The 22,048-nt window shown below is 39.9% G+C and overlaps 2 protein-coding genes across 11 annotated transcripts in view; one reads left to right on the top strand and one right to left on the bottom strand.

The window, feature by feature from the left end:
• Positions 1–1,318: 1,318 nt before the first annotated feature.
• Positions 1,319–17,200, top strand: snx9b (sorting nexin 9b). Of its 3 annotated transcripts, XM_042390274.1 has the most exons (20): positions 1,319–1,458; positions 1,563–1,667; positions 3,432–3,518; positions 4,760–4,834; positions 5,873–6,007; positions 6,694–6,771; positions 7,913–8,078; positions 10,658–10,796; positions 11,216–11,300; positions 11,613–11,738; positions 11,952–12,069; positions 12,178–12,308; positions 12,540–12,643; positions 12,791–12,894; positions 13,082–13,159; positions 13,458–13,534; positions 14,710–14,799; positions 15,300–15,414; positions 15,507–15,598; positions 15,771–17,200. In XM_042390274.1, exons 2-20 carry the CDS (start codon positions 1,656–1,658, stop codon positions 15,816–15,818), a joined length of 1,860 nt encoding a protein of 619 aa, XP_042246208.1. In that variant the 5' UTR covers positions 1,319–1,458; positions 1,563–1,655; the 3' UTR covers positions 15,819–17,200. The 3 variants fall into 3 exon arrangements, with proteins under 3 accessions (XP_042246208.1, XP_042246207.1, XP_042246209.1); XM_042390273.1 differs by having other exon boundaries at positions 1,319–1,667; XM_042390275.1 differs by lacking the exon at positions 6,694–6,771 and having other exon boundaries at positions 1,321–1,667.
• An 82-nt stretch (positions 17,201–17,282) lies between these two features.
• Positions 17,283–22,048, bottom strand: part of si:ch211-203k16.3 (angiopoietin-related protein 7) — a 29,433-nt gene continuing 24,667 nt past the window's right edge. For all 8 annotated transcript variants that reach the window (XM_042390283.1, XM_042390276.1, XM_042390277.1 and 5 more), the window contains 7 exons: positions 21,420–21,635; positions 20,116–20,235; positions 19,891–20,005; positions 19,641–19,778; positions 19,255–19,471; positions 18,941–19,136; positions 17,283–18,867 (listed from right to left, as the gene is read on the bottom strand). In XM_042390283.1, the coding sequence (XP_042246217.1) occupies positions 18,721–18,867; positions 18,941–19,136; positions 19,255–19,471; positions 19,641–19,778; positions 19,891–20,005; positions 20,116–20,235; positions 21,420–21,635 (1,149 nt within the window). In that variant the 3' untranslated portion in view covers positions 17,283–18,720. The remainder of the gene's footprint in view (positions 18,868–18,940; positions 19,137–19,254; positions 19,472–19,640; positions 19,779–19,890; positions 20,006–20,115; positions 20,236–21,419; positions 21,636–22,048) is intronic.

The following is a 22,048-nucleotide window of genomic DNA, read 5'->3' as shown; positions in this document are numbered from 1 at the left end:
TCAAATACTGACATCTAAACTGTTGTCTCCATTCATACTTCTCATACTTATCAGACTCTTTGAAACTATCTCTGGTGCCTCAACCTCAGCATCAACTTTACAGTTCAACTGACATCTCAACTGCTGTCATCCCTCACTTTTTTAAATGACAGTTCATCTACTTTCAGTGCTTACATACACACTGACAATTTGACTGCCGGCAGGACTTAAAGTTGGCTTGTGAAATTTCAACTGCTTTCAACTATTACACTTCAAAAGACACTTCAAACCCTTTCAGTGCATCTACCTCTACTGACACTTTGACCGCTTTAATTGCTTAATTTTAACATTCATTCAACTCATTCAACATCTCAGACGCAAGCAATTAACATTTTAATCTGTTTAACAGTATTTAACACCTGCAATTTTCAGCAAAAAGGGTGCACAGTTAATTTCTCTTCTGAAAACTTTGCTTTCTAGTTTTGTGGTATACAGCAGAGAGAAATAGGAAAGGTGTGAGTTGGACAGAATAAACAGACAACACTATTATTATGGTTATTTAAAAAAAAAATTGTCTTTTTGTTTAGATTTGATGATTGGAAAGACCAGTAAGAATGCGATCCTGACCACTAGATCTTTAAGGATAGACCATAGCTTGTAATGTCATGTAATAGCACATGTAGTCCAGCAGAGGCCAACTTCAGTATAAGAAATGAGCTCAGGGTCACTCCCTTAGAGCCGTTGAGCCAGCTGTGAGTTGTCAACAACGTTGACAGTGAACACACCACAGCAGTTACTTTGAGATTAGAATAAAACAGCCAAACTTTGACCCCTGTTTCGACTCAAATTAGAAAAAACTCAAATTAAAAATCAGCTAAGGCTAATGTAGTCTGAACCTCTGAGAATATATAGGCCTATATATCTATCTGTATATATTTCTTTTTTAAATAGCCTTTTAACTAATAGGTTCAAAACAAATTAGCAAACAAATTAGAAAGATCTAGAATTTTTAAAAAAAAGTAAAAATATTGTTTTACTAACCATGTTTAGCCAACTAGGCAATTTAGCTCACTTGTCTTTTCCTTTCATTTCTGCAAAGTATGTTTCATAGCTTCAAAAAGTATTTCGGTGGTTTATGAATTTATATATATTTTATTATATGTATACTATTAACCTGTTATTGTTGTTGTTTCAGTGAGTTTATATTTGTCATTTGGTATAATTATTTCTAGTTTTACGCATTTCCACGTTTTTTTACTTGTTCAATGTATTTTTCTGCAAGTTAGGTGATTTCTAACTGTAGTATTTTATCTTATTTCATATGAGCAGTCATGTATTGGAGGGCCGTATCGGATCCAGACTAGCTTTCCGGTCTCTGTCGGTGGTGCAGGTCACTCCCTCCGTGCTGTCAGCAGCTCTACGCGGTTCAAACTTGCAGTCGCACTGAGTCGCTCTGTTTCTGTCGTCTCTGTTATTCAGGTTTTTGAATTTCTTAAAGGGCAAACTGTGTTTAGTAATGTGTTAAAGTCTGTGGTGCGGCGGCTCTCTACCGGGAGGAATTACCGTGTTTTCTTCGCTTTTAGTCGGAAAGCAGCGGGAGGAAATGTCCAGCTGAGGATTGGAAATCCTGAAAACCGCAGGGCCTGTGTTTGTAATGATTGATCAATGCTTCGACAATGGCAGTAAAGGTAGGTCTGACAACTTTTCTACGGTGCATTAACGTCAACCCGAGTGTAATGTCTTCTCCAGTTTTCCCTCTCAGTTCTTTTTTTCTGCGAAACTTGCGGACCATGGACTTGGAGAGACGAGTTGTAGTTTCTCCCTTTAGGTTTACAGTGAGTTCTGGACTCAGTAAGTTTCACATTATTTGGGGGTCAAAACATTTTAATAGTCCGGTTTGGAAGCGTGTAATGGACGCGTACAACGCTTGTGTATGCTGTAAAAGTGAAACGAATATGTTTACTGTACATGGAAAATGTGTCTCATTAAGAAAGTGTCTTGTGACATTTTACTACCTTCGCAGTGCGGATCACTTGTGCCTCCGCGGAATGCTGGGAAACGTAGTCTTTAGTGTGTGTATTGCTTTGTTCAGTCAGTACAGTATGAATATGAGTGAAAATAATTACTTTAAATCTTTTTCATAGACTTCATCGTATGGTGATCAGTATTGCAGTTAGTTTTAGTATTAATACAATAATAAAGTACTGTTAGTATTGTCAGCCTATGTGTATTTCTGTTGTAATGACTGGAAATAGTTGGGTGGGCCTGAGGCTTATTTTGATTATGATAGTGTATTTGTGTTTCCAGATTAAAGTTAAACAGCAATGTTTAAACATGTTTAAAGATGTACAAATCACCTTTTTTTGGAATCATAAGTTGTGTCTGGTAAGGTTTTGCCACAAAAAAGTTCAATCTACTCCTTTTCTCATTGAAAAATCCATAATATTTGAATATGGCCATATTGTTCATTTCAAAAGTTCAACTGCTGGAGACAAGCGGGACTCAGATTTAAGGTGAACACAGAGAAACTGTCCGCCTTCAGCAGATGAATGTGACAATAACTTTCTAGTGTCAAACGCTGCACGTGCATCATTCTGCACAATAAAGGTCAAACATCCAAGTAAATCAACAATAACAGTGGAACAGGGTTTTAATTTTCAATAATATCTGTGCATCTGTGGAGACAGCATGTCACAACTTCTTTTTATCACCCGATCAATCAGATTGTAAAGCGGAACAAAGTGCTTTCATTAGACACAAATCATATCTGAGTTGAGGTCTTATGTAGTTCCTGTTTTAAAAACATCATCTAGCTTCCTTGACTCCTGGGAGGTGGAACCCTAAAATAGACCTCTGTTCAGGAGAAGAGCAAATAGCCTCGCATTCCATCTCACTGGTTAATGAACAAGTAAGCTAGTCGAGCACTGTGAATTTGACACTGTCCTGATAATGGGTGACACGCTGACCTTTTTGAGCTTGGATAAGAACTGCCAATCTAAGTAAATATAAATAGTCAAATTCATGCAAATAAATATGTTGCTAGGCCTAAAATCAGACGTGAAGTGAACTGTGACAGGTGCAGTCATATTTAGAACAGTTTTCAGTTTATTATCTCTCACTGTTGCATGTACAGCATGTGTGTGTGTGTGCTCCTCTGGGACCCCAGTGAGAGGGACAGATTAGTAGATGTGGGTCAGTGTGAGAAGAACTGCAGGCTCTTGTATGAAACTGAACCAGCTAACATCTTGGTTCTGGCCTTGTTTTTTGTTGATACTTGTGCCTAGTTAAGAGTCAGCATAACAAGTCCAGAATAACTAGTTTGGCCTGTTTCACCCTTCCCTTATTTCACCCCACGAGTGTCAAGACTACTGAAGGTGGTGTTGATAGGGTTGCATGTGTCCATCATTGTGTGTCATTGTGTGTGTGTTTTTTTTCTCCATGATTGTGTACAGGCACAGGTTTTATATGACTTCACTGCTGAGCCTGGAAACAACGAGTTGACGGTGAAAGAAGGCGAGACAATCATAATCACCAATCAGGTACAGACATAATAATGCTCCTCTAATAGCTGTTTTTCAAGTTTGACTTTTATTTGATTTCTTTTGGTGTATGCTGGCTATTTATTCAGTTTGTTTGGATGGCATTGTTATGTCTGATTTTGTTGTAGATGTCTGTTTGTGTTCATCCTGAAAAATGTGTAATTTGGTGGATGTCATCTGGGAACTTTCACAGTTTCATAATTTTTTTTAATAGTTAAGTTAGGTTACTTTGAGCTGCCTCAAGTTTTAAAGATGGTTAACTATAATTTTAACTACAGCTTCATCTATTATAGCCTCTCCTTTAAATGTACTCTTCATCTGTCTCTTTTAAACCTGCAGTCCTATAAAGGCTCTACTCACATAATCTCAGACTGTCTGTAAACCAAGTGTCACAAACATATACAGATGAAGGAAGGGAAAAAAACAGAGGGAGCAAACATGATCTCATCACAGCCAGTCGCCAACAGTTCAAAGGTCACTAACTATGTGCTGACCTACATAGTTTTCGAATCAAAGTCTGTCTCAAGCCAGTCGGGACTTACTGTATCAGAACAAAATCTTTTTTCCTACTAAATAAACTGACTGTGCAGGAATTTGTCCTGGGGTCATCCAGTGTGTTTACAGATACTTAAGGTAACCTGGTTTTTGTCAGCTTTCTGCTCTATTCTTAAACAACATGTACGTGGGAAACCTGCTGTCCTTAATTGGCATGAGGCATTAAGAGAAACGTGGTTAACACAGCTAGGTTTTGTTGACACCTGATTTCATGGTTACGTATACACACCAAACAGCGTTTCTGCAAGAGTGCATGTGCATGTCAGACACTTCATACATGGGGAGTATTGCTGTTGCGGCAAAGCAATATGACCAAAGAAAACATGATTACTCATAGCATTGTGTCATCGCAACAAAATCAAATAATTCAGTCCAAAGTGTGACTGAAACTCAAATTAATCTTTAGTAGTTGGTTTCCATAGATAATCAACAAACTTTAAGTAAAAAAAGACATGTATACAGCAGGGAAGACCTTTTTGCTCTCTTATTACACAGCCTGTTTTCTTGTTTTTAAATTTCAGGCTGCATTCAGAAATATTGTGGAAAAAAAGAGGAGAATTCTAATTACTGACACTTTATGTAAACAGAGCTTTTAGAGTTGTCAGATATTGCAGAACATGTAAACACTCAGAGTTCCTCCTTTAACCTCATTCGGTTATACTGACATGTTGTCCTTTTTATTTCAGCATATTGGAGGTGGCTGGATCGAAGCACAGAACTCCAGAGGGGAGGTTGGATTGGTGCCAGAAGACTACATAGAGGTAAGAGAGGTGGTGATGATTTGACAATGCACGTTTCACACCCCTTACTGTATTTCAAATGGAATTACTTGCAGTGAATCAAGCAACAAAGCCATCTGCTATCATGCTTTGAGGTCACTATGCCCAATACCCTCAGAGTTTTAAACAGTTAACATTTCAACCTCTTCGTCTACTCAATACTGTGGTGCTGTCCCTTCCCTGGAACTAAAATCTCAACAGGATGTGCCTCCTTCAGAGTTTTGCTGATTAGAGTGTTTTTGTGTGTGTGTGTTCATTTTGATCCAGTAACTCAGACTTTATCATGGGGATATGATTCACTCTGAAGACACTCAGGAAGAGTCAGAGAGGGAGTTTGGTTAGAATAAAAGTCAGAGAAGTCTGATTAAAAGTTAAGCCTCACTCTAAACAACACTCATTGCGACATCTAACAATGTAGTGTATGCGTGAACAAGAAGGAGTTTGTTATTATTATTTGTCTTCTTAAATCCGCCATCAGCGTCATGTGGATATGTGTTTGTCTGACCCTTAGTTACCTCTCCAGCTGCCCCCAGACTGTTTTGGTTCTGTATCCAAATCATAAAAACTTTGTGATGACCAATTGCACTTGCAGCTTATATAACATCTTTTGTTTTTTATATAATGAAAAACATCAGGACACAGCTTCTCAAGCAACCACTTTCTGTATTAGTGCACTCTGTTGGTAAAAAAGAGGAGCTGCAAAAACAATAAGGATGTTGAACCACAAAAACAACCAGCAAGGTTGGGTGTGGTGTTTTCATATTGACAAGTGGTAAAATGGATTAAAATTTATGCATTCATGCTTTGAGGTCACAAGCCAGCGCTGTCACATTTTTGGATAAACTGAGAAAGTGAAAAACCCAGTTTGCAAAGCCAGGGAATGCCAAGGAGACACGATCACATTACCACAGAAGAATGTACCTTTAAAAGTCATTAGATCACACTGGAATATCTGGATGTGTTCCTGTAATGGGGCTTTTTTTCTGTGTCTCCCTCTGTTCCTCATCCCTCCATTTATAGTTCGGTAAGCCGACGCCATCATTCCCAGGAGCAGCAAGCACCACAGCACCTACTCCAAGTGTAGGAAATGTTGCATCTGCGGACCTGTCCTTCTTTGATGCCTACGCTCCCGCATCAGCGCCTGCACAAAACCAGGTAATGGACTCACCTTTTAAAGGCATGGAGTGATTAAATTCATACTGGTATTATATCAAATGCTGCTGTTTTTTCTTGTCCTGTTGTCAGAGTATGAAATGAACATAAAGCCCTGACTTCTCTAAACCAGAGGTCTGGAAGTAAGCGTACACACAACAACAACAACAGTGCCGTGCAAAGTGCTACCTGCCACAATCCCACACTCCCATTTTCAAAAGTATGTCTTATGGTGTGATTTTTAAGAAACAACAAAAAGCAGAAGTGAGCGAAGAGTTTTACTGACATTCTTGCAGCATGTGTGAACCCCAGAGATAGATGTGGAAGTGAGAGCAGCTGCTGTGAGAGATATTTCACCGTGGTCGTGTCATTTATGAATAGCGCAGGTTTCTCTAGTAAAATAGAATTGGGAGGAAATGAGCTCTCTGAAATCTTTTGTCGTTTGCAGACAGGAAGTTCCACAAAAATGAGCGTACTGCTGGATCAGTAGAAATTTGTGCACAGTAAGAGGTTGAGTCAAGGCAGGAAATGTGTCAGACATTAACCCTCATGCTCACTCACTCTCAAACACGCACACACACACACATACAAGCACGTTTATTTCCAGCATCATTTGAACCCATCCCCTGCTGAGTGTAAACCTTCACTGCTGGTGCTTTGTGATGATGTCACCTTCTCTTCCCCTCAAGGTGGATGCTGGGGGCTTGAGTCCCCAGCCGGACACCCCTGACACCCCAGTTTCCCCCTACCTTTCGTCCCCTGATGAGGTAACAGCCACTTGGGGGTGGTGGGCTGGGGCTGTGAAACTGAGACCCCCCACCCCCCACCCCACCCCCAGTCATTTATTACCCCAAGTCCCCTCCTCTCTTGATTGGTCTGCTTTTGGCAAATTCCCCCTCCTACTCCCAATGCCTGCAAAAAGCATGATCTCACCCTCTCCATTCACCTCGCACGACAGTACACGGGCACACATAAACACCATCATGTCAACAATCAACTGCTACACCTTTAACCTCGATTGTATAAATCAGTTCCACTGTGAAACTTTAAAGACTTTTAAAGATCAGAGTCAATGATCCTTGTATCTCACGTATATTTGACTGATCACACTGACAAATCATTAGACCTCATCACATGCATTTACTCAAGATGATTATGATTAAGATAATTATCTAATGAATGTAAATAATCCTTAAAAATGCTACCATGACTGTTGTCTTACAGTAAAGGTGCTGCTACATCTAGAAAACACCGCCGGATGGTTGCTCCTCATTGAGCTGCTGTGCTCATTTGTTAATGTCTCTGCAGCAATTTTCCGTGAAACTCTGGTTTATGTGTTTTTCTGTATGTTTATCATGCGGTGTGTTTACTGACCCTGCACTAGTTCTGTGCTCAGAATGTCAGCTAATTAGCAACCTAGGAAAGGCACATGTGCACTCTGTTGCATGTCTAGGCCCACATGCTTTTATAGTGGTCTATGAATGCCTTGCAAGCTTTGGATGCAGTGGCTTTTTCGGCCTGCAAGCACTATAAAAAATGTATGCGTGCACTGGAAATTGGTTGTTTGCGGGTATGTATTATTATAAGCATGTGCACTTGTTCAAATGTGCAATATTATGAGTTCATTTGTAGTTATTGCATGTGTTCAGAGGCTTTTATTTTATAGCACAGAGCAGTCATTATCAAACGTATTTATCTGACTGAAACGATATCCTGTTTGCGGTCAGATTTGCATCATGTGTTTGAAAAAGCATGTTTGTTTGTTTTTTTCAGACTGCTGTCGGATTCTCTTTTCACAGACTCCAAACTCCGTCCACACTGCTCTCTCACTCTTTCTCCAACTCCATCTTTGATCTGACATTTCACTCCATTTTTCTTTTCTCACTTTCTCCCTGTCTTTCTTTCCAGGCTAGTAATGGTAATGATCCCTGGTCGGTGTGGAACGCAGACCCCTCGGGGGGCTCCTCTAACAATTGGGCATCCAATCCAGAGGGCACCCAGACTGGGAAGACTGCTGCCGCTGACCCCTGGGGCTCCGTATCACAGGGTCACCCTCAGGCTTACCAGGGTCCAGGTAAGAAGAGATGTTGTGTTTTGAATAATATGTGTCAGTACATTAAAATTACTGCCTATAATTTTGTGTCATTCATAAACTCACTCACTTTTGGGTGACACTGCCTGGTATTCTGCGCCAACACCTCGGTAGCTTCCTGTTGACTTTTGGTTCGCTGATATTTTGGTCGATTTTGAAGTCATCCTATTAGCAGTTTGAGAATAGTTGTGAACAAGTGTGGGTTCAGTTTCCTGACTGTATTGGATGATGTGGTTCTGGGATCCCAAGACTTACAGCCAAATCCAACAAATAATCAAATAAAGAAAGCCGTCTTATATGCTGAGACACTGCAACACAGAAATGGTGAGTAAATGTTGTATATTCATGACAGCATATCCTGATGTCATTTTCATGATCAACAATTGTGGATTAGTACATCATTTCTTTAACATCTCACTCAGCTATCTCTTGGGATGCTGGTTTTGGATCATCGTAGGAGAGGTTCATCCCACAACATCCTGTGTTTTAGTACACATCTTGTATAAATGTTTTAGTGCTTTTTTTTTTCCAACAATCCATTTCTCCAGCCGTTTGGAAAAGGTTTCTGTTTTAGATGTCATGTTGATCTGTTTTATGCTTTTACCTTGTTTTTTAATCTTGATTGATTTGTGATTGTTTGTGTTCACCAGCAAGCAGTATATCACTTTAGAGTAAAACATGGGTCAAGTAGTCTTTGCAAATAATCTTCAAAACCTATGTCTTCAGAGTACCAGATTGCATTGGCATCGTACTATAATATGATGAGGAATATTCTTCATACTCAGGAAAGAAAACTGTTTTTCTGACCTTCAATTTAACCTGATACTTTCTTACTGAAATGTCTTGATAATATACAGTAAACTCCTCTAATCCGGAATTCCAAGAAGTTTGATTTAACAATTATTATTTGCAAACACTACTTCACACAGGTTTTAAGAGATTTGGTTACTTTAACTGCCAGATGTGGTTCTGCTCAGTCGTCTCTGTCTGGCAGCTCTCTCTGCAGAGATTCGCCACAGGACAATCAAGTCATGATTCTGTTTTTGCCAGACTGGAAAAGTTAGCCTCACGCATGACTCAGAAGGACAAATTACTTGACCTGTTTTCTTAAATTCTTCAGTTGTTATTGTAAAAAGAGAACAGAGGGAATACTTAATAGTGAGAAGATTTAATAAACTTTTCCTTTGTTTCTCTCTTGCCAAAGACATCTACCCATACCCTTACCTTATCGATTACACAGGTATCCCGTGCATCGCCTAGTGGAAGCTTTTTCCTCATTTTTGTGTGTGGACTTGCAATACATTGAGAGTTTCCAGCAAATATTTTTAGGGCATGATCTACATTCTTAAAAGCATGTGTGTGAGGCATTCAATTTGTACCATGATATTAACACTATCTTAACTATATTGTGATGTGAGAAAGTGCAAGTTGTGACTGTTCTCTGGAATTTAAGAGATATAAATGTTATTGTATTTGTCTCAAGTCAAAACCAGCTTGAAAAGGTTGACATCTCTCAGACTTATTGGGTGTGTTTAATGCTGAGTTTTATGATGTGTTTTGTCTCACAGCATGTCTGCCCTACAAAGACACAGAGCAGTAACTAAAGAAGGGATGAAGTTGAGAAAAAGAGGTTACATGGTTACAGTACTGCTAAGCTAGGCTAGTAATCTTTTAGCTGGACTAGTTCAGCTGCTGTTGTTTCTCCATCTTGGTTGAAATTGAATACTGTCTCATTTATATGGTATAACAAACTTTATTACTAAGATTTGGGTCATTAAAATTGATTATTTTTTCTCTGAAATGATAGATTTATATGACATCTTTTATTGTTTTGTTGTAAAAGAAACGTCAGAAAGTCAGACTCTGGTCTTAACTCAATTTTGACTGAATATTTAGTTATTGGCTTTTGGCTTTGTAGAGCAGATGTGACACAGCAATGCAATAATGATTTGCTAACTTGCCTGTCGTGTCAGTGTGGAAATATTTGCTCTGATTGCCTGGGGCCAAATTCAGACATTAAGATCTGCTTCACGCCACAGAGTTTGAATTATGCTCTTAGTTCATTTACAGACTGCATACTGTATCTATGTGCTCATTTGTCAGACCTCATGTGGAAAGTGCAACGCTCCAGGGATAATCATGCTATACAGATCTTGGCTCTTTTTCTTTTTTTTTTAGTAGCATTTAGTAGCATTTTTTGATATTTTATGGGTGAGTGCTGCATGCCCTCAAGTTAATGCAAGTGCATTTATAACTCTTTCCGATCCAACCAAAATATAACCACAGAGGCAACCTATGTAGACATCTTTGAATCACATTTAAATATTCCTCCATTGTATCTTTAGATATTATAACGCAGCAGTCAATAAAAGGTGATTATAGCTAGAAGCTGCTCAGTTAAGTTTCACACATCAGAGGTGGTTTTTCTCACACCTCTTGTTGTTTGCTTCTTGTGGTAGGAAAGACCATGACACGATGTAGTGTAGGTTGCTGGGCACAGAACATGTGCTTTCTGTTTGTGATTTTAAAAACCAACCATGCATGCTTTCGTCTGACCTCAGGAGCAGAGGATGATGAGTGGGATGATGAGTGGGATGACATGAAGTCTACTGGAGGTTACAATGAATCAGAATCTGGAGAAAGTGGCGCCATGCAGAGAGGCGGAGCTCATGCATCTTCAATGAAAATCTCCCTCAACAAGTAAGAATTCATAAAGCAGTAATACATACAGCTTTGAAGTATAGATTATAGTGTATTTATGAAAAATTCAGCAGCAGAAATGAATTCTTCTGAATTCTGCTTGGACCAACCCATACTTTTACATTTCTTTTCCAGCATTTCTCCTGGAATCAACCGTAACATACAGTTTTTGCTGTCAAAACCAGAAACACTAAAAATGATCACATTATAGAAATATCTATTATTAATGATGGTAGTAATTTTGCAATTGTGGTTAACATAATGATGTCTGCAAGCACAAACCTGTTTAGGCCCACAGAAAGCTGCCTCTAGCAATATCAAAAAAAGTGTTGGACTATGGTTGGATGAATTAAAGAGTCTGATTAAGAATAGAGAACATCTCAATATATCTTTTTAAACTTCTTTTTCTCTTTGAGCAGGTTTCCTGGGTTCTCCAAGTCTGGGCCAGAGCTCTACCTTCTATGCAAGCAGATTTCTAAGGGCAAAGACAAGCTAACGATTTATGTAAGTTATCTCTAAATATTTAAACAATATACATACAATATATCATCATATGTCTTAACTTGTTATATCAGAAGTGGTAGAATGTAATCTACCTGATTTAAGTAAGTACAATATGCTGTAACATAACACAACAAAATGAAAGGATATTGAAATTGTCTTTTATTTTGTGGTTGAAAAAGATGTTATACGTTCAGCGTGTGTTCCAAAGTTTTACAGCATTGACATGATTTCCTCTTTTTTGCCACCTGTAGTTCATGTTTGTAGGTCATAAAAGCCACAGTCGGTTTCTAAACCTTTTTCTTTTCTTCTCAGTTAGGAGAAGTTGGTCCGGTGTGGTCATACCCAGAAACCCAGCTAGACTGCGTGGTGGCTGATCCCAAAAAAGGCTCAAAGATGTACGGTCTCAAGAGCTACATCGAGTACCAAATCACTGCCAGCGTAAGTATCCAAATAAGCATTTATTAGACTATGAATGTGAATCTGCATGAATCTGTAGAGTAAAAATGAACAATTCCATTTTGTACTGTTTTGTTATACCCCATCAAAGAAGTATTACATGATTGGGTAAGACAATGATATGATGTTTGATCCCAGATTACAAAGATATAGTATCCATAAGTCATAACAAAATTCATTGTTGATGGTTTGCAGACCACAAACCGACCAGTCAATCACAGATACAAACACTTTGATTGGCTGTATGAGAGGCTCTTGGACAAATTTGGGTCAGCCATCCCCATCCCCTCTTTACCAGACAAGCAGGTAACAGGTAAGTGTCTCACTCTCTAACCACTAACAAATGTGACACTACTTTACAGTTTGGAAAATATGAACATGTTGAAGACAACATATTTTCTTTATATCCCTCTCATTCTAGGACGGTTTGAGGAAGAGTTTATTAAGATGCGTATGGAGAGGTTGCAGGGCTGGATGAGCAGGATGTGCAGGCACCCGGTGATTTCCGGCAGTGAAGTATTCCAGCTTTTCCTCACCTACAAGGATGAGAAGGTATGCTATGCCTCCTCCACTTGTTCTCCCTTAAGATCTTAAATTATGTGTACTTAGAGATTGTATTACTTAAGAATTGAAAGTCCCTTGCTTGAATATTTAAACAACTATTTCATGGAAAATCTTTATAATGAGATTTAATTGATTAGATTTCAAGCAGCTGCATATACTGTACTATAGACCATTTATTCAAGACTGCAGAACTAAGATGCTGATAATTGACTGGTGTAGGACTGGAAGATGGGAAAGAGAAAAGCAGAGAAAGACGAGACAGTAGGAGTGATGATCTTCACCACGATAGAGCCTGAAGCTCAGGACTTGGATCCTGTAGAAGTGTGAGTTATATCAAAATTTGCTTTAAACCTCTGCAAAAAGCAAAGCATAGCTCAAAAAGCACCAATGTTAACTTTGTACATTACTGTATGTTTACCTGCATATGCTCATGTAATTCATTGCATGTAAAATGTGTCCCTCGTCCACAGTGAACAGAAATGTGAGCAGTTCAGCAGGTTTACAAAAGCCATGGATGACGGGGTGAAAGAAATCCTCACAGTGGGCAATGAGCACTGGAAGAGATGCACAGGCCGTACGTAGACACTACACTCAAGTTAAATAAATGCTTTACCCCACACAGGCCACACCTTCACTTTGTGCTGTAAATTACTGTTTATATTTAAGAATGAATCATTATGTTGAATATTTTGCCAACCTAATAAAATGTATTCACACTGTGTGTGTGTGTGTTTTCATGGTTTATCTCTTTCCCTCACCAGCTCTGCCAAAAGAGTACCAGAGAATCGGCAAAGCCTTCCAAAACCTCTCCTCTGTGTTCACCAGCAGCGGATACCAAGGTACAACAACGAATACAAATATGACATCAGATGTTGTTTTAGTGCCTTAGGTGTTTTCCCAGATGTAAGCTGTTTGTGTCTTCTCACAGGCTCTTTCACTAACATTGCTGTCTGTTGTCACACTTATGAAAGATTACCGTAATCAACATGTGTAATGATCGTAATAGTGGCAGCTGAAGTGCTGTGGATGTAATTTCCTGTGCAGTCATCATGTGGAAATCTGTTTGGAAACAAACGGGCTCACAGACGCTCTTAAGAAACACAGTGATGACGTATTCTAAACATATTTCTGCTGTAGGTGAGTCAACCCTGACTGACGCAATGACAGCAGCGGGGAAGACATATGAGGAGATTGCTCAGATGGTGGCAGAGCAGGTACGTACATAGTGTAATATCACTGCTATTGCAAAAATTACAGAACTACTTCTTCCTGTTGGTATTGCAGTCACAGTCCAGTGCAGAGGTGAAAATTGATTTAGACCCTAAGAAATTGTTTTATTTTTACCCAAACAGCCTTTACTGTCTTGAATTTAAACACAGATCCTGTCAGGGGTGTTCTTGTTTTCCTGCAGTAACAAGACATTAGAGCAGGACTTTAAGGTCTCTGGTGTCTCAAAGGTCTTAAAGTTTATTTTAGGCTCCTTTATCAACCATTTGTGTTCACTCTCAATTCACAATATTTCATGTGTCTATGAACATTTCCTGCTTGTAGTGTTTACATCCTAGCCGTGGCTTATTTTATGACCCTTTTAACCCAGCGTCCTGCTGGTGAAGACTATATCTGGAAAGGAAGAGACCAAGGGCAAACCTGGTTTCCAGTATTTCATAAATCCTGTTCTGACCTATGACTTGAATGTATCTTTTTTGACCGTTCTGTGTAGTTTTATCGGTGTGGTGGTGTGTAATAAAAATCAAATTCGGGCCTTTTTTTAAATGTCCCAGCTGCATCCAGAGGGAGGAATCATCTGGTAAGCCTTTGCTGCTCCAGACACTTTTTGTAGAATTGTTGGCTTTAGTTTAGCATTTCCTGCAATACAGTTTAGTGCTGGAGAAAGCAATTGACTCGACATGGATTCATCTCAGAAGCCAAAAGTCTAAAACAAGGCAGTGTATCTGTTGCATTGAACCATGTAGGCTGCATGCAGCTTTCCCTTGATAAATTCAACAATAAGGGAAGAATGTAGGTGAATATATAAATAGCCGGATTTACTGCAGGATAAATTAATAAATCAGACAAATATCTTTTCCTTTTCTATTATTCCTGTAGTGACTCCCTGTCCAGTGTCTGTCTACAGGATGTTCAGCTGAATCCATGGTCTCTTACTGAGAATATCTATTATTTTAACTACACTGAGTTTTCCTATTTTAGTGTTTCAGTGACTCCTGTGACATATTTTTTTCCTGTGTTCTGTCTTATCAGTTTCAGATCCATGTGTTATTTCTGTTTTAGATTAACGTCATCACTAGACTAATTTCAACATCCTTACTGTCCCAGTTTCAGGTTGTTTTACATTTCTCACATTTATCTTCCTATCTGTGTTGCTTTCCAGCCCAGGAAAGACCTCCACTTCCTTATGGAGACCAACAATGAATATAAGGGTCTGCTTGGATGCTTCCCGGACACCATTGGAGTCCATAAGGTACAGCAGCTCTCATTCCAAGAGAAAAGGGGGGAAAGCGCTATCAATACCAATGTTCAATATTATTTACCTATCATTAGGAGTACTGTTCGGCCAGGGTTTGATGACTTTCTGAAGTCTTGATGATGACAGTTGCATTTTGGGAAATGTGGGATCCAGTGTTTTTAGAGCTTTACAATCACTAGGGACTTATGAGAATATCTCTACCGCTGTTGGTTTGATTTTGACCTTTCTTTTCTTTACATCTGTCTCTTGTGAGTCCCTCAACTTTATGGAAGTGTAATACTAAATTGCTGGAGTAGCCCTATGAGGGGCAACTAATTCTGCCGCAATATGTAGTGAAAATGTAGTTGTAATAGTAGTTTTTTTACTAAGATATCAGGTTTTCATTTAAATTCCTTCATCACATCTGGATGCAGATGTGAGAAATGATTGTCTGTCTCCACAGAATATAACTAAAGACTCCTGTGTTGTTGTTTGCTTATTTAAAATACTTGCAGGCAGCCATAGACAAGGTGAAGGAGGCTGACAAGTTGGTGGCCACCAGTAAAATTACCCCTCAGGACAAAGTCACGATGGCTAAACGAGTCAGCACCATGTCTTACGCATTGCAAGGTACCACGACTTGCCCGGGCACGTTAAAGTGGTGGAGTTTATCATGATCATCTTGTCTGATTTAAGTGTTTACCCCTTTTTTTCTGCCTCAGCTGAGATGAACCACTTCCATAGCAACCGGATCTATGACTACAACAGGGTCATGCAGTTGTACCTGGAGGAGCAAGTCAAGTTTTACGAGACGGTAAAGGCATTTTTATCGACCATCTATCAGAGTAAATTGGAGTCTGTAACAGTCTGTCCCTTTTGTTGCCTTATTACCTGTGGAGAAACTACATAGTGCTTACATATTAAACCATCACATGGCACCTTCTGCTCTTGTATTTATGTTAGTTTTTCTTCTTCTGAACCCACAGATTGCTGCAAAGCTGAGACAAGCACACAGTCAGTTCACTACAATGTGAAAGCAACGGCCGGCGGTCTCGCACTACAAGACAAGAAGAGTTTAACCAGCTCAACATCCAAATTATTCTCGCTTATACTGCATTCTTTTCCCTCCCTTTAATTTAAATTTCACTTCTCTCTTTCTCTCGCTCTTACCTCATCTCTTCCTTTCTGCTCATGCCAGCAGTCCCAGCTTGTAGTTTTACTTTTGTCCGCTGCTCTCGGAGGTTTATGAACTCCAATGAACATGTGCGACAGCTGAAAAAACAGTGATGGCAGAATAAAACACATTATTTACAGACAAGCCTTCCTCTGTCTGAGGTCCTCAGCTTGTGTCACAGGAAGTAAACAGTTTGTATCCACAAAATTGCCTCATTGCATGAGTCAAAGCCCAGATATCTCTAATGTGATACACATTTTTGTACAGCTATGAGCACGAACATGCCTGTAGCCACATTATATCTACCTATTTTGAAGCAATACTCCACAATTCTTCAAACATCATTCCAAAGGATATACACATCTACACAAAGCCATTTGCCCCTCTGTCATTAAAGACAGATGGGGGTTTGATTTCTGAGCAGCATGGACAGCGAATCAGAGCTTTACTGTCTTGGCCAATATTGAGTGTATTTTAATTTTTTCTACCATCAAGAGAGTCCTAACATTGTCAGTAATGGCAGTGGAGCATCCCTTTTAAGAAAGCAAGTCTTAGATGAGTTTTCAAAGGCATAGTGTGTGTCCTCTGTATGTCAACTGCTGGCTGTGCCTAGCCCTTCATCCTGCACTTCCTCAAAAGCTAACAGGAAGCCCCACCCCTGTCCTATCTTTCCCACGTGCCTTGCCCCTTTGAGGAAAAAAAAAAAAAAAGCTCAACGTAGTTGCCCCCAGGCCTGCATACCATGACATTTCAGTTTACATTTCAGGAGAGAAGGGCTTATTATTTTACACATTGTATGTTAAAGCCAAAAGTCAGCGACTTAATATCGAGTTTAGTCTGTTCCAAACATAATTTCTCTCTCCCAGTACTCCTGAAGAATGTTTGTCCATTTTTTGACCAGATTATGGTGTTTTTATATGAAGGTGTCAACTTTAAGAATCTGTACTATATAAGAAGTGTTTGGGAAAGAGCCATGGATTATGTCATGTATGCAGTTTTGCTTTTGCTTTTCACCGCTCATTTTTCAATCAATCTCTAATCTTGTTCACCCTTTGTTTTCTTATCACTTGATACATATATATATATATATATATATACATATATATATATTCTATTGAACCTATCAGGTGCTTCTTGTCATTGAGATACTATTTTATGTATAGAAGTATTTGCAATACAGTGTAACTCAGAAAGAGGAGCAAAAATTCTGTTTTGATTTATTAAACAATGATTTGTACTCATCGAGAGTTTATTTGTTTCCATGCGTGTGTGTTTGAAAGAAACCTTGTCTTGTTCTCTGTGTGGTTCAGACTGTACAGCACACTACGCACTCTCTGATTCACTCACAGTAAAGCCCTTATTCGCTTAAGCAGATTCTTGCGTAGAGATGGATAGGAATGAGAATGAGTCGGCAGCCTGTGCGAAGGGTCAAAGAGTGTGTTTGTGCAGTCTTGTAGTGGAGGAAGTGAAAGAGCCCTTTTACCCCACATTCAGCTCTCGCTTGCATCAGGTGCAGCTGGATGTGTAGCCCACATAAAGTAGTTAGGCGGAGAGAACTTAAACACTAGACAGACCAAACACTATAATGTCTTTCAGTTTTTGTACTGTTGTGTTCAGGGTTAGTTGCGCTACTTTCAATCAAATCATGATGTGGATTGCACTGTTTAAATTTTCTTATGCAATAAAAACAACTCATACCATCTATAAAAATCTTGTAAAACAATGGTAATTTTATTTTCTGGTTGTGTAAGAGTTAAAAGTCAACCAATTGCAATGCTGTGGTCTGTTTTCTGTATCATTTGGCCTATTGACTTCACCTCTGGTCAACATCTGCCAGTTAAAGGTTTGTATGAGCCCCTGTGTGAAGAATGTAAATAACAACTTTGCAACAAATATCCTTTTGTTGAAGTTTGTGCATTCTCTCCGTATGAAATGGTGTCCTATGTGATACATGGTATATATAGTGTTTATTGTACAGCACATATGTATGTATACACAGTCCTCACACAACACTTTGGGGTCATATCGAATACAGTTCAGTGTTCTTGTATCATGACTTACTTCAGTAACAGCATTAATACACTTTATATTTTAATATGAATTTACACAAGGAATTCAATTTAGAGTGGGCTGAAATTCAAAATGATGAAAATAGGGTAATGGAGTAATATTAAATAGTACATGCAGTAAGTATACATCATATGCAGAGCATTCATTAAGCAGTCTCACCTCTCAGTGGCTGGTAGAAACCACAAGCCCCTTCACTCTGTCAACATATCACACAAATGTGACCTTTTATTTTTGGCTAAGTTGCTAATAGTGTGTGAAGTGTCAAAGTATCAAACTAAAGGTACAAAATAGAAGTACAAAATAAGGAAGAACTCACTTCCCATGACACAGACATGAAAAATGTCCAGAGCTAACGTCTCACAAATGAGTGAAAAATGTCCATGTCCCAATTGGAACTCTGCAGTTCTGCAGTAAGTTTGTGTTTCCAAAAATACGCAGAAAATAGTTGGAATATTGAGCATATCAGCCACATTTTCACATGCACAGTTCAAAAATAGCAGGAGAGGTGCCATTTCCAGAGGTTACGTTGTACTGTAGGTGTACTCACTACAAAAAAAGCTGTTGTTGACAGCTATACATTCACTTCCTCCTGACAACAAAAAGATCACTGGACGTCACTATCACTATGGTGTCCCAGTGAGATGCTCATGATACAGTTCCTGTGTCCTAACCATTGTCATGGTGACAATGGTTCAGGGGGACAAACGAGTTCGGAAGGTGCGTGGGCGGATCATCATGGTGACTTTGCGTAAGGAGTAATAGTCAGAATCTCTCCAGGAGTACCAAACAATCCCGTCAGGACCCAGCGGCCCCCGGCCTTTAGGGGTGTAATGGCCTCCCTGCAGGATAAAGAAGTAGTAAAGACTCATGTCTTGAATAGTATAAAGTGATGGGTAATATGTGCACCCTTACCCTATAGTAGACACCGTTAAGGTTGGCGTAGAAACACTGGTTGTACCACCACCCGCCGTGTGAGATCTCGGCACAGATGTTGCCACTGTCAGGCGTACTGAAACCCAGCTTGTCATGGTACCAGCTAAAAGAGTCCTGAACTGTGCCACTGAAGCCTGACACATGGAGACGGTACTGATGCTCCTCATCTTCCAAACTGCACACACGCACAGAGAAACAGTGAGAAATGATGCAAGAGATACAGATGGTTGTGTGTGTTTTGTTCTAATATTCAAGTTGGTGTTGTGTGTTTGTCACTTGTACATGGCACCGACCTGAAGCTCTGGTAGAGGGCAAATTTGTGCTTGTTGCTCCAGTCCTCCAGGTCGATGCGGAGGTTGTAGTCTCCCTGGGTGGTCAGCTCATGTATGTGGTCATTGCCCAGCCAGAACTCTGAATGCAGGTCACCAAAGCCATCCCTGTAGTCCCTCCAGGTGCGGTCAAAGCTCACTGAGCCGTCAACTCGCCGCTGGATCACAGTCCAGCCACCACCTGAGGCAAAAAGAAGGCATCACACTGGAAGGAAAGCATATACAACGTCTGATGTATTTGTTTCCTTCTGCTCAGGTCAGCTACAGAGCAGGTGCTTGAAACTTGTGAATGCTTGAATCCTTGTGCAATGTGTCAAAGTTCCTATATATGTATAGTATATGTGACTCACCATCTGTGTCCATATCACAATAGACCTCCACAGGCATGCCTGCGAGCGAAGGCACCACTGTGTAGAGGCCTGATCTCCTCACTCCATTGTAGTAGATGGACGCACAGTCTATGGGACAGTTCCTCATATGTTGACTCTCTGAGGGAGGAAAAAGTGAGACAGGACTGGGTGGGAGGAAATCAACAAGGGGGGTTGGCACCCTCTGCTGGACAATCATGACACTTGCGATTGCATTTTTGAGAGTGTGTACCTGGGTGGAGGGCCTCTTGAGCACTCATTAGAGGATTGGGACGGACAATGTTGATCAAGCACCCAGGACTTCTTTTTACTTTATCCACCAAAAGCGTCAGATTATGGACTTGGTTCTAAAGATAGTCAAACAGTCAACATATCAAGAACCATCCAGTTTTGTTTAAGAGCATGTCCCGGAAACAAAGTGAAACAGATTCAATTGTGATGGGACAATGCAGCATACCTGGAGGTCTAGGATCAGAGTGCCCTGTAGATGCAGCAGGGTCGTGGCTTCAGTGTAGTGCACCTCCAACTCATGAAAACGATGTTCCAAGGAGATGTTCAAATGGGTCCTCTCCTCACTCTGACACCATGCACATTAAAACACAGACATGGAAACACCCATAAGACACTGTGTAGGCCGTAACTGAGATGTATGCCAGAAAATCAATCAATTGAAAATCCTTTTTTTTTTCAAGGTTGATATCATTTTCTGTCCTGTATTTAAACTAGGTTGTATCTTGAATAAGTTTGTAAATTTCCTCTCAATTTCTTCTTACATTATTTAAGAAAATAGGCAAAAAGAATCATGCAAAAGGTCTTGATTTTTTCTTTGTCAACTTTACCTTAGAAAAAATCTCTAAGCCTAATTGACCACTCAACTTTTCTAGCTTCTTTCTGTGCACACGTTAAAGCTCAAACATGCAACGTCTGCCAGTGTTGCCAGGGCAAAAAGGCCGAGCCCTCTCTTAAAACTTAAAGCCAAACACATCAGTATGTGGTCTATTCCTAGCCAGGACAGGGAGGATAACACTAACTCCCATTACCACAAACCCTGAAGCCCGCTCCTCTGCCGTGCTCTCATGTACATCACACACACAACACATTAGCCTTGGCCACCATCCATCCACCTGTAGCCGCTGACAGCTGAGACTCTCTGTTTGTATAGGCTCATTGGCTGAGACGCATGAGGCAACACGTGGAAGAGTAGGAGGCTAATCCTGTTAGTGACTAAGGTCAAGGACATGCTGGGAGGGAAGCCGAGTTCATGACCAAGCACCACGTTACAGTGCAGAACACCACAAATGCAATGTGTTCCCTGTACTAAAACACACTATAGGAGAGTATTTTTCCAACAAAGTGCACACTTCCACCTTTAACAGCAAGACAAGGTATACAGAACTCCTTTCTCTCAGACAAATAAGTACATATAAAACAAATCACATTCAGGCTTATTTTGTAAATTATTTATGTCTAGTCTGAACTGCCTCTCAACCAAAAGGTTGTTAATATTTAACCAAACTTCTGCATTTTAAAGGGCATATTCAACACCACACCCAGTATACATAGAGGAACAGAATAACTTTACTTTCCAAATGAGCTAAAAAGTTTTGTTGCATGTCTTTCCTAAGAAAAAGGATCTTTTCACATTGTCACAACATCCAGTTAGTATCCAGGTGGACAGGTGTAAAGCAAGCGCTCAAAGCAGTTGAAAGGATTGTTGCTGATAGTTGACCCAGGTCTGCTAAGTCGGTATGGAAGTGTCACCTGCAGCTCGAGGACTTTGATGCGATGCCGGTGGTTCCTCAGCTCCTCCTGCAGCTCAGAGATGGTCTCCTTCAAAGCTGCAATCTGCTGTTTTCTTTCCTCGTTCTCCTGCAGCCAGTAGGACACTTCATCTGTGCAGCGAAACATATCAGGGCATCTCTGCTCGTCCAGCTGAGGCAGCGTTGCCACCAGTCGACACATCCCATCATCCATCACCTGTTTGATGGATAAAATTTGATTAAGAGCAGCCTCAGACTGCTTAACAGACTGACAAAATATAACCACAGCTTTCAAATAGCCCAGTGGGGACTGGGAATTTTTTTCTTGCAAATGAATAAATTCAACTTTCCAGCTATTTTCTTCACTGCAGCATCTGCCAGATCAAGTTTTGCAATAGATACATTTAAAACTGCCCACCCTTCCTTACACCAGCAGAAACAGAAAAGTTGATGGTCAAAAACTTAATTTTTCACCTAAATTAGTGACCAGTCACCTAAATTCTGATTATCACTCATTTTAGATCATCATCATTTAAACTGAAAGTAAAAATACCAAATCTTTTTTCCACTTAGGGATTATTAAATGCAAACAGTAGCTTGATTTTCTTCCTTTACAAATAGGGTTTGGCG

Source organism: Thunnus maccoyii, chromosome 17 (genome assembly GCF_910596095.1).
Source record: "Thunnus maccoyii chromosome 17, fThuMac1.1, whole genome shotgun sequence".
NCBI classification, from domain to species: domain Eukaryota; kingdom Metazoa; phylum Chordata; class Actinopteri; order Scombriformes; family Scombridae; genus Thunnus; species Thunnus maccoyii.
This window is presented reverse-complemented; position numbering and strand designations above follow the sequence as displayed.